Source organism: Quercus robur, chromosome 5, assembly GCF_932294415.1.
Source record: "Quercus robur chromosome 5, dhQueRobu3.1, whole genome shotgun sequence".
NCBI lineage: Eukaryota > Viridiplantae > Streptophyta > Magnoliopsida > Fagales > Fagaceae > Quercus > Quercus robur.
In genome coordinates this window covers 31,367,857-31,386,759 of record NC_065538.1, presented here as the reverse complement: position 1 = coordinate 31,386,759, position 18,903 = coordinate 31,367,857, and the positions used below count along the sequence as shown (strand labels likewise).

At 36.1% G+C, this 18,903-nt stretch overlaps 1 protein-coding gene and 1 long non-coding RNA gene across 2 annotated transcripts; both read right to left on the bottom strand.

Annotated features, from left to right (window-relative positions):
- Positions 1-234: 234 nt before the first annotated feature.
- On the bottom strand, positions 235-14,224 carry LOC126728106 (mediator of RNA polymerase II transcription subunit 15a-like). Its single transcript, XM_050433977.1, has 7 exons — positions 13,586-14,224; positions 13,310-13,378; positions 8,891-9,085; positions 8,074-8,361; positions 4,195-4,411; positions 879-953; positions 235-584 (listed from the first exon to the last, which is right to left on the bottom strand). The coding sequence occupies exons 1-7, from the start codon at positions 13,855-13,857 to the stop codon at positions 396-398; spliced, it is 1,305 nt and encodes a 434-aa protein (XP_050289934.1). The 5' UTR covers positions 13,858-14,224; the 3' UTR covers positions 235-395.
- Positions 7,861-8,507, bottom strand: LOC126725798 (uncharacterized). Its single transcript, XR_007655602.1, has 2 exons — positions 8,466-8,507; positions 7,861-8,326 (listed from the first exon to the last, which is right to left on the bottom strand). It is a non-coding gene; the product is annotated as an uncharacterized LOC126725798 (long non-coding RNA).
- Positions 14,225-18,903: the final 4,679 nt, after the last annotated feature.

The following is an 18,903-nucleotide window of genomic DNA, read 5'->3' as shown; positions in this document are numbered from 1 at the left end:
TCAATACTTGTATCTAACTCACACATACACTAGCATACATCTAACAATCAACCTAATATCAAACATCCATAACCATACAGCTATCATGCTTACAAACAAAGCCAACCATACATCTAATCATGCGTCTCAAACAACCTATCATTCATCTAGCATACTTTATCACATCACAAGCCCTAATCATCATACATCTAAAGACAGAATTGTGCTGCAGGCTTGCCATAGAATTCTGTGGCATTGTTGGAACAGAACCTTGTAAGTTCATTGATTGCAACTGAGGGTTCATTTGATTTTCATGAGACTCAATTTGAGCAAGTTGAGGTGGCTGTTGCATGGTTTGCATATGAGGCACAGGAAGCTGTCCTTGCTGCAGTGCAGGCTTCTTAGGCCGATTTGTGTTAATAATTAGATTTGATTTTAATAAAATTTACGATCTGCTTCACATATGACCCCAACTTCTCCTTGTAACCAGGTGATATATTATTTTTGGAAACCTGTAAGAATGTTATAATACGCTCCAACATAGTCTTAAATACTTTCAACTTCTCAAGCTGATCTGACTTTGATTGTTGTGGAAGAGAATCATGCTGGAGAACAAAAAAAATAAAAATAATTATAAGAACAAGAATTCTAGTAAAGGACGAAGATCAAGTTACAAAACATAATCAAGTTATTTTTAATTTGTTCCTATACAGTAAACAGCGGGGTGTTTCTAAGCACAGGTGTATTAACCGCCCCATGAGGACAGCCGCCACTACTTTCAACCACATATCCATCTCTCCAGAAGGATGCCATTAATACCAAAACTATCATGTGATAGGCTGAATAATGAGTAAACTTAGACGATGAATTGCACAAGGAATTTTTGAAGCACAACATACCTGCTGCAATTTAGCAGCAATTTTCTGGTACATTTCACTTATTTCAGGCAAGTACAAGTCCTTCATGGTTTTGATCTGCAAAAAGAAATTAGCAGGACAGATTATCAAACTCTTCATTTCTTCAGAAGCCTTTATTTATTTCCTTATTATCAGTGCACTAATGCATGCTTCCCCTTGGGGGAAGGTTATACATATCCGTTAAAGCATGAGTTTGTATAGGGTTTTACACAAGCTTCAGTTAACGTTTCAACCAGTGGATTTTATAACAATACAAATATGAAGCTGTCATTGTAATGTACAAATATATTCCAGATGAAATTTAATAAAGAAAAGAAAAGAAAAAAAGAGGGGGGGAACAAAAGGAGTCTTAAATTGATAACATCCATCCATCATCCACAAGTGCTATTCAATCTTAATTTCAGGAGACAAATATGCCTATATTTATGGATCCTAAACCACGTTCAGCTGCACTACAATAATCATCTTTTTCTTTGACCTCATGTACAAAGTTTTTCTTAAAATATTTCCTTTTAATGAACTTTGATATGAAATAAATAAATACACATGTCCACTCATGCACAAACAAGAATTCCTGGTTCTTCTCTATGCTGATGCACCCCACATCTTTCTTGATAAGTACACCAGACAGCCTAGTTGATGGATAAAACTCACTACATTTGACCAAGATTTCATCTTCTATCTTGAATTCCTTTTTATTTCTACTCAACATATGGGTGGTTCCCCTTTTACTTCATGTTGACCATCTTTCCTAATAGGAACTTCACCAGACTAACTACTTGCTAGATAAACCATATTACAATTAATAAAATACTAATTTTCTACAAATTACTCTCAAGCCTTGCTTTTATATTATTTTTGGCTCAGGATAATGGCTGTAGAGATTTTTCCTATAATCTATTTAATTACTCATGTGAAACATTTTTTTTTAATATAAATCTTAGCACCCAAAAGCAAGTTTTTTTTTTTTTTTTGATAGGTATGAAATATGTATATTCAAAAAAGGCACAAAGCAAAACAAGAGAAATTCAAAAAACAAAGAAGGAAACTAATTACAAAGAAAAAGAGAACTAAGGAACAATGTGAGAGAATCACTAGATGTGAGTCCCCAAGCCCTAGAACAATCATGAAGAGAACCAGTAAAAAGAGCAAGCAACTTGTCATTGGATATGTCCAAATCCTCAAAAGTCCGCCAATTGTGTTCCTTCCAAATACACCACATCAAACACAACACAACTAAATTCCAAATGATAGAGGAGTGCTTTTATATCATTGCCTAAGCCCCACTCTGACCATATTCTCTCCAATGCACCAAAATCACTATTTGTCAAATCAAGTATGTAGTAAAATAACTCAATCTGCTACACAACTAAAAAAAAATATGAATAAAAAATATCATCTCACGATTAAAATACAGATTCTCTCTCTCTCTCTCCCCCCTACCTATATATATATATATATATATACAAATTTTTATGAATATTTAATAAATAACAAATAAAGGCTGTGCAACCCATGTACAAATGTTCAGCCAGCAGCTTAAGGGCATACAAAAAGGTGAAATTTCAATCTAGGAGTTGAAGATAGCCATGAAAAGAACTCAAAAGCAACCTATCCCCTTTGTAAACAGGAAATTTTAATCTCTCAAGCACTATAGCATATCTTTTCTGCAAAACACCAGATTGAACAAGATGATCTAGAATTTTTTTTCCTGCCTAAAACTACTAAGACTAGGTTTCAAATACACAATAAACAACTATTAAAAACACTTCCTTATCAAGCCTTCATAGGTTCAGTCACCAGTGAAAGTTATACTTACAAAAATATATATGACCAGCAATGCTCTACAGTACCAAATGTTGGGCTATAAAGAGGCAACATATCTATTAAATGATTGAAATTGAAATGAGAATGTTCAGATGGATAAGTGAAAAATAGGGTTTGAAATGAGGAAATCCACTTAAAGGTAGGGGTAGCCTCTATTGATTAAAAGATTAAGGAAAGTCACTTGAGATGGTTTAGTCATGTTCAGAAGAGAGTGATTAATGCACTAGTAAGAAAGAGTGAGTTGATCCAAGTTGAGGGAACGAAAGAAGGTAGAGGAAGACCAATCATTAGTAATAGTAATAAAAAATAACATGTCAATTATAGAAATAGCAGAGAGAATAACTTCAGATAGAATAGAATGAGAAGGAAAAAAAAAATGTGGTCAACCCTAACTAATCTGTCAAGGATCTAGAGCACCCCCCCCCCCCCCCCCAACCACACAAAAAAAAAAAAAAAGTTTGGGACTAAGGCTTTATTGTTGTTGTATCAAGTTAGGCACACGCTAGACAACTAGTAGTAGTACCCAATGCAGATATCCCCATCTAGGCATAATCATGAAGAGTAAAACCATAGAAGTGGGCTAACAAGTACTAAATTTTGTGTTTTTCCCACTTTGTAAAATATAGAAGTGGTCCTTAATTGGTCATTTTTATTTCCAATATTAGTGTTAATGGTTTCAATAAAAGGATTAAAATTTAATTATGAATCATTTAAACAAACTAATAAAAACAAAAACTAGTTCATTGTTGAAGTAGTTTTTATTTTAGATTTAGGTCAAAACTAAATTGAACTAGATCTATGGTTTGCCAAGCACCACAAAATGTGCAAAATAAAATTCATGATACGAAGAACAAACAAGCATAGAATAAGAGAATCTCTTGAAGAAAACAGATATCTATCACTGAAGTTCCATATTGGAGAAAAATATGGAAGAATAGTCATACACTGATTTATTATGTGGCCCTCATAAGACTGGTTTAGCTGATTGTGACTATATATAGTATACTATATTATCATCTAAGTTCCTAGTTTAATGTCAGTTGCATATGGCAACACTATTTATCATCAATAATGCATCATAATGTCAGATTTTTTGAATATATTTTTGTATATATTTTTTCTTACCTATCAAAAAAATAAAATAAATAATGTCAGATTTATGAGTATCTAAGCTTCAATGATGTTTTGTTAGAAAATAATTTATTATTTCTTTTAAAAAGAACAAGAAGTTCAAATTCTCTACTGCTAAGATAATTCTTCACATCCTATTAAGTTGGAAGCTTTGCCCTTTATTCCATATCTACATCGTTCAAAATAATTATTTCTTGTTGGTCAGCAACCATTATCAATTAAGCCCAAATTTCAACTCCACCGAAATTAAACATTTCCCACAATACCTATGAGAATATGTCATAAGTGAAACTTCATCCAATTAAAAAAAGAAAAAGAAAAAAAAGAAATAGCATATTACCTTTTGATAGACCTCCTCTTGCCAATCAGCCCCATTTGCTTGCCCTGTCTGAGACATAGTTTCCATTGTAAGCATTTTCAGAGATATTTTTCGTAGATAATCTGACTGGCTTGTGGCAGCAGTATAAGTCTCTTCCTCAAGCCTTATAGCAATTTTCCTGAATTCATGTAATCCCTTTTGGCCAGAAACAGGGAGATGCCTTTTCAAAGTTTCCAATCTATACACAAAGGGAGATACTCTTATTATGTTACTGACCATACAGGCAAAATTAAGCGATGAAAGAAAAAAGTCCCAAATTGGTAAACTATGCTGACAGTGCAGAACTTAAAGCAACAAAATGTGAAAAGAAACCATATAAAATTTCATGAAATCTTTTTTTTTGATAAGTAAATAAAATTTCATGAAATTTTAAAAATATGAACAAAAACCCAATATTTTTTTCTCTGAAAAAAATTAACAGTAGCACTTGCTTGTTCAAGGTTCACTATGGAAAATCTGTCAACAGAAAATGTTTTCCTAGTCAACTAACATGATACCTTGCTTTCCATATATTAGACCCCCAAGTGTTCCTCAACGAATTGTATTCCTAGCTCTTTATTTGGGTGATGCATTCAAGTGTTTTGTTTCCAACTCCTAATATAGCACTATTAGTTCTTGTAGTCAACTCCCATGATACGACATTTGCTTCAATGTCATATCCAATTCTTATGCTTGTAGATGCATTTGTCATATTTCCGAGAAATTTTATTTTTCTTCATATGAGGATCATCGACACTTACCACAAGCCTATCTGACATTAATTTGAATATTTGTTCTCTTCTTTTTCCAGTTATGCCCTTCCTCAGTTTTTTCTAATAATTCACTGCAGTAAAATATTGCTTATGGTATGAAAAGCTACTACAAGCACATGCTTTATCAAGCTCATATACGGAATGAGTAGCTAAGCACGGACACTTCATTTGGGGTGCCGTAATCGTGTCATAACAGTGTCCTATCTGCCGTCTCAAGTTATAATTTTTCAAAAATTGCTCATGTCGTCATATTGTACCCACACCCATGTCCATGCATCCTACATTGAGTAAAGAGACACAAGTCCCACCAGCCAGAGTACAAGTACAGGCCTAACAAAAATGTCCGTGCATACCCTAATATTGAAAATCATCATATACATATTGAAAATCACATAAATAGGCTTTAGAAAATGTAGATCTAGAAAATACCCAAAGAGGAATCCATGATAGTGCATGTATTTGCATATATAAGCACATAATCATATATGGAAGCATAGAAATAAAACAAAATCATGTGATTAGTACACTAGTTTTTTATTTGGAAACAATATACTAATCCTAGTAATCATGTAGAAAACCATATATAAAACATGATAATCACAAAGCAAAACATGACATCTATTTGATTAAATGAAATCCTAGACTAATAAAGCAATAAAATGGGTAATGGGCTTACTTAAGGGACAATTAAGAGGTGAATGAAGGCTTAAATGTGTGCTGCAATTTTTAGGGAAAAGAAAAAAACATTTTTGTAGTCTAGCCTAAGTTGGAAATGATGAAAGGTATTAGTAGCTGATGATGAAATGGATGAGGGAGGGGTGAATATTTAAAGTGGGATGGAGTGAGACTTACAATTTGTTTGGTTGAGGTGAAAACAAGAGGGAGACAAAAGTGGGGAGAAAACTCATTTTCTCTTGTTTGGTTGGGAGTGGAAATTAAAGAGAAAATTGGCAGTTTCACCCGGGTCCACCAAATTACAATCTCTCCAAATTGAAGAGAAAATAGGGAGAGAAAATGAGTCTTCAACCATAATTACCTAACTACCCTTCCCTTCATTGTTGGAGCTAAAGTGTAACTACCCATGAGTATTGTTTCAATCAAGCTGCTACATTAATGCTATTGTCTTCATCAAGCTGCTACATTAATATAAACAAAAACCCAGTATTTTTTTCTCTGAAAAAAATTAACAGTAGCACCTGATTGTTCAAGGTTCACTATGGTAAATCTGTCAACAGAAAATGTTTTCCTAGTCAACTAACTTGATACCTTGCTTTACATATATTAGGGAGAAAATGGGCAAATGCCCCTTTCAAAAGAAAAATCTAGTATTTTGTCCCCTTTCCCAAACTAATTAAGGAAATGCCCCTCTTTTGAAATTCAATTTTCTCAAAATCGAGTTATTAAAAAAAAAAAAAAAAAATTATGGAGCCCTATGGTGGCGTTTTAAGGAGCCTATAATGGCGTTTTGTAACTCAATCTCCATGAAGTCAAGTTTCATGCAATATTTTTTCTTTTTTTTTCCTATAACTCAATTTCAAGGAGCTCGAGTTTCAAAACGCCACTATATGTCCTTAAAACGTCACTATAGGCTCCTTAAAAACGCTTCTATAGGGCTTAACTCGATTTTGAGTTCAAAAGAGGGGCATTTTCCAAATTAGTTTGGAAAATTGGGCAAAATACTGGATTGTTTTTTTAAAAAGGGCAAAGGTCAATTCTTTTCCATATATTAGACCCCCAAGTGTTCCCCAACGAATTGTATTCCTAGCACTTTATTTGGGTGATGCATTCAGGTGTTTTGTTTCCAACTCCTAATATAGCACTACTAGTTCTTGTAGTCAACTTTCCATGATACGACATTTGCTTTGAATGTCATATCCAATTCTTATACTTGTAGATGCATTTGTCATATTTCCGAGAAATTTTATTTTTCTTCATATGAGGATCATCAACACTTCCCACAAGCCTTTTTGACATTACTTTGAATATTTGTTCTCTTCTTTTTCCAGTTATGCCCTTCCTCAGTTTTTTCTAATAATTAACTGCAGTAAAATATTGGTTATGTTATGAAAAGCTACTACGAACACATGCTTTACCAAGCTCATATATGGAATGAGTAGCTAAGCACGGACCCTTTATTTGGGGTGCCATAATTATGTCATAACAGTGCCCTATCTGTTGTCTCATGTTATAATTTTTTAAAAATTGCTCATATCGCCATATTGTACCCACACCCATGTCCATGCATCCTCGATGAGTAGAGAGACACAGGTCCTACCAGCCAAATCACAAATACAGGCCTAACAGAAATGTTAAAGCAAAAAACACATTCCATATATGAGCTTGATAAACCAGAGCCACCAACAATCACTAGGAGGCACCGGTTTTGATAGCTTGTGCTTGGAAAATTTTGCCATACCAATTACCAAACACTTGAAAATGTTTTTCTGTAAAATGTTTTCAAAAGAAAATACTTTGTCGTAAAAAATTTTACATTTGAAACATTTTAAAGTGAAACAAACAAAGCGTCAATTCAGTCCTACATTATATTCAAAATGTCAAACGAAAGAAGATGAGAAACCAAGCATATAAAGACTCAAGCTTGGTGGTTTAGAATAGCTTCGTTTTTTTTTCACTAGTTTATTTTGTATAAAATGTTTATTATTTAAAAGTACAGGAGTACTCAGAAAAATGAAAGGCTTTCAAAATCTGTACCTATGAAATAAGTTGGCTTATTTCCATTTTTGAACCAAACCAAACAAGGTAACAAGTGTGTATGTTACAGCTTATTTTGGTGAGTTATTTCCCCCAGCTTGTTAGATAAAATTTTATAGAGCATTACTTTCTTTTTTCTTAGTATAGCTCAATAAATCCTTACTAATTAAAACGGATAGCACTTTTAAAAGTAAGCAATCTGAAATGGAAACTTAGTCTTTCACATGATTACTGGTTGTGCTGGACCTAGTCTTATGTTAAAGTAAGCTACTAATGTCACCACATGGGGATGTTTTACATCTACACAATATCCCAAAAGGACAAGTTACAATTAGAGCTCCCACATACTTCGCAGTTTCAATGTGATATTCATTGCACTTCTACTGAGTTCTGTGAACCAGGCATATTCTGCACATTGGTATTCTGGCCAACAACATTTGGGAAAGGATTCTGACTTAAACCAGAGACAGGAGGCAGTGCAGATGGCAAACTGGCAGTGCTTTGAACTCCAGCAGATGGAATGTTATTCTGAATGTTTTGAGATAACATCTGTTGGCGAGACTGATTAGCTGATAATGGAATAGGAAGTGATTGCCCTGGATTATGAACTTGGGGCTGCATACTCATCCCTATTGCATATGAAAGAACAAAAACAGACACGAAGCTATATGAAATGTAGAAGGATAAAAAAATAAAATATTTTAAAAATATAAATTAAAAAAAAAAAAAAAAAGTTGAACGAAGAATACATAAAAACTCATACTATACCATGGGCAAAGGCGAAAGGACTAAAGCCAGGCCCCCCGCATCCCCCCCCCCCCCCCCCCCCCAAAAAAAAAAACAATGGAACAGAAAAAAAAATGGAAATATATTTCAATTGAAAAACAAAGGCAACATCACTTTTCAAGATGTCACAAAAATAACATCTTTAGACATTTTAACAGAAATTACGGATTCATGTCCAAGAAGAAAAAAAATTGCACACATACACATATAAACATATATCTATGTTTCTGTATATGTACATATGCAAGGAAGTATGCGTGCGTGTATAAAGTCCATGAAGATACATGAAAGAATGATTTCGGTGTCAAAAGCACAACACCAGAGAGAGAAGCAGGGTGGATTAATATGTAAATAAAACCATGCACATAATTCTTTGATGTACTTACCTACATCTGGGGACTTATTACTATGGCAAAGCATTGCCTATAGGATTCTGAGACTTAGGTTCCATTGTAAGCATTTTCAGAGATATTTTTCGTAGATAATCTGACTGGCTTGTGACAGCAGTACAAATCTTTTCCTCAAACCTTATAGCAATTTTCCTGAGTTCATGTAATGCCTCTTGGCCAGAAACAGGGAGATGCCTCTTCAAAGTTTCCATTCTATACACAAAAGGAGATACTCTTATTATGTTACTGACCATACAGGCACAATTAAGCTATTATAGAAAAAAGACCCAAATTGCTAAACTATGCTGACAGTGCAGAACTTAAAGCAACAAAATGTGAAAAGAAACCACATGAAATTTCAAGAATTTTTTTTTTTTTTTTTTTGACAAGTAAATAAAATTTCATGAAATTTTAAAAATATGAACAAAAACCCAATATTTTTTTCTCTGAAAAAAATTAACAGTAGCACTTGATTGTTCAAGGTTCACTATGGAAAATCTGTCAACAGAAAATGTTTTCCTAGTCAACTAACATGATACCTTGCTTTCCATATATTAGACCCCCAAGTGTTCCTCAACGAATTGTATTCCTAGCTCTTTATTTAGGTGATTCATTCAGGTGTTTTGTTTCCAACTCCTAATATAGCACTACTAGTTCTTGTAGTCAACTCCCTTGATACAACATTTGCTTTCAATGTCATATCCAATTCTTATACTTGTAGATGCATTTGTCATATTTCCGAGAAATTTTATTTTTCTTCATATGAGGATCATCAACACTTACCGCAAGCCTATCTGACATTAATTTGAATATCTGTTCTCTTCTTTTTCCAGTTATGCCCTTCCTCAGTTTTTTCTAATAATTAACTGCAGTAAAATATTGCTTATGGTATGAAAAGCTACTACGAGCACATGCTTTATCAAGCTCATATATGGAATGAGTAGCTAAGCACGGACACTTCATTTGGGGTGCCGCAACTGTGTTGTAACAGTGTACTATTTGCCGTCTCATGTTATAATTTTTCAAAAATTGCTCATGTCGCCAAATTGTACCCACACCCATGTCCATGCATCCTAGATTGAGTAGAGAGACACAAGTCCCACCAGCCAGAGCACAAATACAGGCCTAACAAAAATGTTAAAGCAAAAAACGCATTCCATATATGAACCTGATAAACCAGAGCCACTGACGATGGCTAGGAGGCACCGGTTTTGATGGCTTGTGCTTGGAAAATTTTGTCATACCAATTACCAAACACTTGAAAATGTTTTTCTGTAAAATGTTTTCAAAAGAAAATACTTTATTGTAAAAAATTTTACATTTGAAACATTTTACAGTGAAACAAACAAAGCGTTAATTCAGTCATACACAATATTCAAAATGTCAAACGAAAGAAAATGAGAAACCAAGCATACAAAGACTCAAGCTTGGTGTTTGGAATAGCTTCGTTGTTTTCACTAGTTTATTTTGTTTAAAATGTTTATTATTTAAAAGTACAGGTGTACTTAGAAAAATGCAAGGCTTTCAAAATCTGTACCTATGGAATAAGTTGGCTTATTTCGATTTTTGAACCTGACCAAACAGGGTAACAAGTGTGTGTATGTTACAGCTTATTTTGGTGAGTTATTTCCCCCAGCTTGTTAGATAAAATTTTATAGAGCATTACTTTTTTTTTCTTAGTATAGCTAATCCTTACTAATTAAAACAGATAGCACTTTTAAAAGTAAGCAATCTGAAATGGAAATTTAGTCTTTCACATGATTACTGGTTGTGCTGGACCTAGTCTTATGTTAAAGTAAGCTACAAATGTCACCACATGGGGATGTGTTACATCTATGCGATATCCCAAAAGGACAAGTTACAATTAGAGCTCCCACATACTTACGCTCTTCCAATGTGATATTCATTGCACCTCTACTACGTAGCGCCCTCACAATCTTGATGGGGGTCTCAAAGCATTACTCTTCGGGGCAGACTGCAGACTAGCTTTTCAGTTAAACTGTGTTCTTGAATGTGTGTGGCATTGAAAGTGAAGATTGTAAAAAGGAAATCTTCAAGTGTTCCACAACAAATTCTACCCCCAGCTCTATATTTGGGTGATGCACTCAAGTCCTTTGTTTCCAACTCACAATATAGCATTATTAGCCCTTGTAGCCAACTCCCATGATACAATACTTTCTTTCAAAGTCATGTCTGATTCTTATACTAGTAGATGCATTGTCAAATTTCCAAGGATTTTTATTTTTCTTCATATGAGGATCATCTACACTTACCACATGCCTTTCCGACAATATTTTGAATATTTGTTTTCATCCTTCCAGTTATGCCATTCCTTTTTTTTTTTTAATTAACGAACTGCAATAAAATACTGGTTATGGTATAAAAAGCTACTACAAGTACACAATTTTATCAAGCTCATATATGGAATGAAAGCACAAGTCCCATCAGTAAGCCAGAGCACAGATACAGGCCTAACAGCAATATTTAAAAACCAAACATTTCAGTTACATGCAATATTCAAAATGTTGAATGTAGAGTTAGTCAAACAAAAGACAATGAGAATCTAAGCATATGAAGACTCGAGCTTTGTGTTTAGAAATAGTAGTTTTTTTTTCAGTAGCTTATTTTGTTTAAAATGTTTATTATATGAAAGTATAGCTGTACATAGAAAATGTGAGGCTTCCAAAAGCTGTACTTATTAAATAAGCTAACTTATTTCTATTTTTAAGGCTAACCAAACAGGGTAATAATTGTGTGTTTCTTACTGCTTATTTTGGCTAGTTTATTTCCCCAGCTTGTTCAGGTACAATTATTTTAGAGCTTTACTTTTTTTCTAATTATAGCTTATTAAAAAACCTTTCATATTAACACGGGTGCACTATTAAAAATAAGCTATCCGAAATGGAAACTTACTCTTTCACATGCTGAACCTAATTTTATGTGAAAGGAAGGAGTATTTGTCGTAACCCTAGGAATTTTTTTTTTTTTTTGGTAGGGATGTGTGTTGAGTCTAACATCAAGAATGAAATATGAAGATAATATTGTCAGCAAATGGAGATTCATTAGTCACATCTGTGTGATAAACCAAAAGGACTAGTAATAATTAGAGCTCCCACCATATTGGCACGCTCAAAAGGAAGGAGTATTTGTGGTAACCCCTAGGATTTTTTGCAAGTTGTATGGACATGTTTGGAGTCTTATGTTGAGAATAAATTAGGTCTATCTGGACATATATAAATACAAATGAGTAGTACATGGAGCTACTATTGCTACCAAATGCAGATTCATTACTCACATCTATGTGATATCCCAAACGAGCTAGTTATAATCAGAGCTCCTGCCATACTTACGTACTCAATGTAAATGTTATATTCATTGCACTCTTACTGCATAGCACCCTCACAATCTTAATGAGGTCTTACAACATGACCCTTCAGATCAAAACTAGTTTTTGAGTTAAACTCTACGTTGTTGAATGCATGGCATCAAAATTGAAGATTAAGCAGTTAGGTTCTAATTCCCTTCAAAAAAAATGAATAACTTGACCAGTTAAGCTAATGAGTAGAATGTAAGGGGAATCAAAAAAAAGAAAAAGAAAATGAAACCATCAAACCCAAACACAACCCATAAAGTTGTACCAGGTTTGTTACCGCTTATTTTAATGAGTTTATTTCCCCTTGCTTGTTTAGGAACAATTTTTAAAAGCATTGCTTTTTTTGACCTTAGTATAGCTAATTAAAAACTTACTTATAAAAACAGGCCACACTTTTAAAAATAAACTATCTGAAACGGAAATTAACTCCTTCACATGATTAATGGGTTGTGATGGGCCTAGTTTCATGTTAAAGGAAGGAGTATATGTGGTAACAACCCCTACGATTTTGATGAAGTTATATGTACACATGCTGAGTTTGACATCGAGAATGTACTATGCCAATCTGGACTATATATAAATGAGTACATGGGGATGCGTCAGTAACATCTTTGTTATATCCAAAAAGAACTAGCTATAATTAGAGCTTAGAGCTCCTGCGTTATCGTCACATATGTGTGATATATCAAAAAGACTAGTTATAATTAAAGCTCTGGCGTTCTCGCGCTCTTCCAATTCATGAGGATAACTAAGCTGACACAACAGGGCGATGTGATGTTCATAGCACTCCCTAGCCCTTACTACACTCACGAAAACCTTTGATCAAAGCATTACTAGAATTTTTTATTTCCAGTTAAACTCTGTATTCTTAAATGTTTGTGGCATCAAAAAGTGAAGATTTTGCTGTAAAGTTCTCTAATTTCCACCAAAAAAGTCAATAACTTGATCAATTAAGCTAATGAATAAATCCAATTTGATCAGATTCGGACCCAAACACAACCCGTAAACATAAATATGTAAAACAAAAACAAAAAGCAAAAGCAAGAGAGAGAGAGGAAAATTACATCTTGTCGACGATTCTTTGACGAATCTGTACTAAGAAATTGAGTCCTAAACCGTTTAACCTCCTGCACCTGTAAAAGAAGTTCGTTGCATACAACAATCAGTTACATCAGATTCAAAATTCAAAAACAACCAATCAATATCAGGTATTTTACTACGTTAGAATAGTCTTTAATGTTTTTCACATTTCGGAAATGAAATTCAGACCACAGTTCCGATTGAAACTCCGGTGGAATGGTCGGAATTTATTTATCATAAGGAAGAAGAGAAGGACGTACGTGAGGAGAACATTGGCGAAATCGGAGGGGTAAGTGGCGGAGGAGCTTAGTTTGCGGAGAATGGAAATGATGAGATCGTCCGGCAAGGAATCGAACAAGTCACGCTTTCCAGCGATATCAGAAGAATTCCGGCTTCTTTTCGGCGGCGCCGCAACAAGAACAGCCACCTCTTCCGGTGGCGGATCCTGAGCCTTCTGGGCTCCTCTTGTGCCTCTCGTCGTCCTCTTCGGCCCCGCCAATCCCGCACCCCTCTTCACAGTCCGTGGAGGCATTGTTTCACCAACAAAAAGACTCAAACTTTCACAAAAAAAAATTGGGAAAATTGAAAATTTGACCAAAAACCAAAAAAAAAAAAAAAAAAAAAAAAAACCCTAATTTTAATTTAGCTCGAATAAAACTCAACGAATTGAGCAAAATTGAAAAAGAATCGAAACCCTAGAAAATCACTGAAGCAAAGAATTGAAACCAATTTTGAGAGAGAGAGAGAGAATTTGAATCTAAAAAACCTAGAATTGAAGAGCGAATATGAAACCCTAGCACAGGGAGAGAGAGAGAGAGAGAAAGAGCAAGTTGGAGATTGATTCGACAACCTCGGGTTTTACTATATAGGTGTTAGAGGAGAGGCTCATTGAGTGTTTTACTCGGACTGAAATTATAATATGTGAGTTGGTTTTTGGACACCTGGCTTTGTAGTATTGAGCCTTTGAAACTAACTTGTTCGGCCGCGAAATCTCTCCTTCACTCCACAACTCTTATGTTCTTGTCTTCAACAACTCTAGGGTAACAAAGCCCTCTCCTTGTTCTCATAGGAAAATTTTGGTAAGTAGTACATGTAAGGACTCAAATTGGATTGGATTCACTATAGGATTAGATTTTAGTCCAAAAAGTCCAAACAATAAATTTGTAGAGCGTGGATGAAAGAACTAGATCTATTCCAGAAAAAAAAAACTATAAAATTTGCTAATTTAAGGCTATTAAATACAAGTTAGACAAAAAAATCTGTCCTCAGAGTAGCTTGAGGAGCTTATATTATATTATCTTGTTTATAAACAAAGTTACAAGAGTTCACAGTCTTATTGCAAAAATTGCTTGACTTTTTTTTTTATGCCCCCTTTTAGTTCATCTTTCCATGCTATATACTACAATCTTGGTATCATCCCTAACATACACGTATAGGTTAGATTCTGGGAACTCCTTCCTGTTCCATCCAACACCTCCCAGAACCATCAACTAGTAGCTATAAGGTTGCTTGATCACTGTTCAAGCATCACTTCTACATTAATGCGGTCAGAGAGTTAGTTTGAAGGCATTTAATGCGGAGGCAGCAACTTTTTGAAGATATTTGTTGCCCTTCTCCTTTCTTACCCCTTGTCCAACGTCCAACTCTTAGTTGTGATGTAATTTCGAAAAAAGTCCATGATGATATGGCACTCTTACTGACCTCGAACTCTTGTTTCCGAGATGACTTTTCTTCTCGGACATTCGTTGGACTTATCTCATATTATCTCTACTTTTCTCTTTATTTCGTTCCCCTTATAATCTTATCTGGCCATCCTCAGATTAGCTAATGTCCTCGGATTGGACCATAGGCCCAATTAGTACAGCCTTAACAGTACCTCCTGATTAACTGGCCCCCACAATAGCCCCTCAAAATCTTGCTTTTCGACTCCTCGGGAGGAAAGGATGATTTTGACGTCCTCAGCTCATCTTGTTTATGGTCCTATCCCGTAACCTGACCTCCTACATGTCTTTTTACCTGCTCAAGGCACGCTCCTGACACTTCGGCGTCCAGAGCATGCCATCATTAAATTTTGGCGGCACCCTTGTTCCCCACGTTCAACGGTAGGATGTAAATCGTACGGTGGAAGATTTTTCTTGTTTTACGAGCGGGAACTTTCCCGCTTTTAATTTCTGCACTGCTATATATAGCTTTTCAAATCAATTCATTTTCCTACTTTCAACAATCACACAATCCTAGAGCTCATACATTGAACTTGTCTCCTTCTTTCATCTCCCTGAGCGTCTACAAATACTAGAAATTTGTCTGAGGACCTCCTTTTTAAACCTGTAAGTTTTCTCAAACCCTCTTAGTTTTCATTTTAAACTTGTTAATTTTTCTTCGAAGCCTTTTAGGAAAAATGGGTAAGTCCAAACGTTTAGTCAAGTCCGAGAAGGGTATGGAGAGTTTTAGGGCTAAGTATAGGATCCCACCAACAGTAGACATGAGGTACGCTGCTTAGGGGGAGTGGGTAGGTGCTAGAAAAACCGGAGAGGTGGTCATTCCCATGATCGCTTTCACAGAGGGAGGGATGACTATTCCTATGGGGACCATCACTAGGAATTAACTTAGGTTCTTTAGACTATCTCTCACTCAGTGCGCTCCAAATATGTTTAGGGTCCTGGGGAGTATGGAAGTTTTAAATGAGAGAATAAACCTAAATTTGACCCATCACAATGTGAATTAGGTATACAGCTTGCACCACCTGAACGGACATGGGTATTACCTTAAGTCGAGGCATCCTGAAGTAAGGTTAATCCAGTGTCTCCCCACTTCAAACAAAAACTTAAAGGAGGATTTCTTGATCTTTTATGGGGAATGGCACGATGGCCTACCCTGTCCAACTAAGGAAGGAGAACCAGGTGGGGGTATAGCCGTAGATCTATGTGTCTTAGTTTGTATTTTTATTATTATTATTTTTTTTGGTTTCTCAACACTCCTGTTTTTTATGAAATTTTTATTCTAATTCAATGATTTTGCAAATAGAAATTCTACTAAACCTAAGCTCAGCTTAGTCAACAAAGAGAGCTTAGATAGTATCTTGCAAGTCAAGGTGTACGTGAACGAAGCTGACGGTTAACTCCGAACCACCCACTTAATTCTTGGGTACACACCCCTCTCGCTCGCATTCCAAGCCCCTAAGTACGTAATCAAAACCCGCGACCCTCGGCTCCAACGTATCAGTGTTGCCTACCAAGGGTTCGTTATTCCAGAGGGTGTCCCAATTCCTGAAGGTACTCCCCGTACTTAACCACTCTTTATGGCCACTCCTTCAATAAGAGCATCCTCATCTCAACTCATTCTTGAGGAAGGGAAAGAAAGAGAAGAAGAAGAAGAAAAAGAAAAAGGTTCGGAGGGTATTGTGGACCTAACAGACTCCTTGGACGAATTTGAAGTATTCAACCAACCACCATCTCCCGAGAGTATATCAGACGAAATGGGCATCCAAAGGAAGCCTTAGAAGAGTTTGATGGAACTAATAGAGGATCAACCCGGAAGAGGTGCACTGGGGAAGTCTTCTCAACCTAAACTTCCTCCTCCTCCTCCCAAATCTCCTCTCCCTCCTCTTCAGCCCTCTCTGCCCTCTAGACCCGAACCTGTTGATCCAAAGAGGAAGAGAGAGTAGAAAGGTAAAGACGTGATGGAGACCGGGAGGTCTCGTCCAACTCGTGAAGACGAAGCTCAGCGAACTGTGAAGCAGCAAAAAGTTAGCCACATGTCACAACGAGGCATGGAGAGAGCGGACACTCAACCTCTAAAGTCACAGGCTTGGCTCCTAGCACCCATGCTCGGCGGTGAGCCCTTGAGAGATGATGCATCACTCAGGGACTTCAACGGGGGCATTGGGTGCCACGTTGCTTCGGCCGTGGAGGAGGCCTTGTTACTTCCAAAAGACATGACCGAGCTGCGAAATATTAGGAAGAATGAAGTCTTCCTCAATTGTAAAAAATATTTGGGCATGGTATGATGTTAATTTTAATTTAATTTTATTTTTTTTACTTATAATTATTATATATATATATATATATATACTTTTTATTTGTTATGGTATTAACCATTTTCTTTTAGGTTGTCCAAGCCACTTTCAGGCTTGAGGAGATAACCAATTCATGCTACCAGCAATTGGAAGATGAAAGAAAAAGGCGGGTAGCAGCCATGCAAACACTCACCATTGCTGAGCACAACAATGCTGAGTTGAAGAAAAAGCTGGCCGATGAGGAGCATGCCCACAGGAGTGTTGACTTGGCCCTGAAGGGTGCATAAAGGCAAGCAGAAGACCAGAGGAAGCGCCTGCGCGAGGCCACTGATCAATTGACTGCTTCTAGGGAACAGATGGTAGCTCTCAAGAAACAACTGGAAGAAGCCCAAAGGCTTAAGGATCAGGTCGAAAAAGCAAAGGCCGAGGCGGAGAAAGCAAGGGTAGAGGCCGAGAAGGCGAGGGAAGAGGCTGAACAGCATGGCTACGACATCAGCGTAGCCGAGACCGAGGACACCCTCCGGGTAGAGGTCCCTGTCGTATGTCGTGCCTATTGTGCTCAGGCTTGGGAGGAAGCTCTCAACCGAGCTGGGGTTGAGGCTTCCTCTGAGCTGAGAAGGCCAAAAAACATCTTTTTCCCCCCAGCCATACGAGCTTCGAACCTTCCTCCCAACCAAGGGGAGGTGGACTCTATGGTTGCTGCCACCGCTGAGGAAGCCCAAACTCAGGATCCTCTTCCTCCCAATCAGCCGGAGCAGTCCAAAAAGCCTGAAGTTCCTAAAGATACCTCTTCGGACAAGGCTGCAAAGGTTCCTCAGGATAGGGCAACTTCTCAAAGTTTCGAGTAGGCTCTAGCTTCAACCACCATACCTGCTGGAGAAGTCCCTAAGGAGAAAGAGAAAGTTGTCCCTCCTGAGGCAGCTAAAAAAGCCTCCAAGGGCAAGCTCCAAATCAAGTTAAAACCATAACTCTTTATTTTTACATAGGGTAGTTGCTGTCAATGTAATGAAATTCTCTTTTTTCTTTTTAGGACAAGTTTTAATGAGATGTAGATTTCATCCTTCCAAATTTATATGTGTTATTATTATCTTATCTTTTATTTATGCAATTTTTATTTTGTCTGTTTTTTGTTCATACATAACCATATGCCATAGAAGAATGAAGTTTACTGATATGAGGGAAAAAACAGTTTTATATATTTTAACTGAGAATCCGAGTAAATCATGACTGTTGAATCCACAGCACTATCAAGACATGTTCTTAACTTACCAATTCTAATAAGTTTCCAACTCTGAGAAAATATCAAAACATTTAAATAACAGGCAAGCCCAGGATACCTAAAAATGCTTCAAGTGATGCTTACAGATTTTACTTTGGCTTACAAATTTGATCATAATCCAGTGCGAGGGGTATTAATTTCCATTAAGTTTGTGGTCCGAGGAACCTGACATAACTTAGTTTCTGTTTAATACTTCAATTGATGTCATAGGGTATTAATTTTCACTAAGTTTGTGGTCCGAGGAACCTGACATAACTTAATTTCTGTTTAATACTTCAATAGAT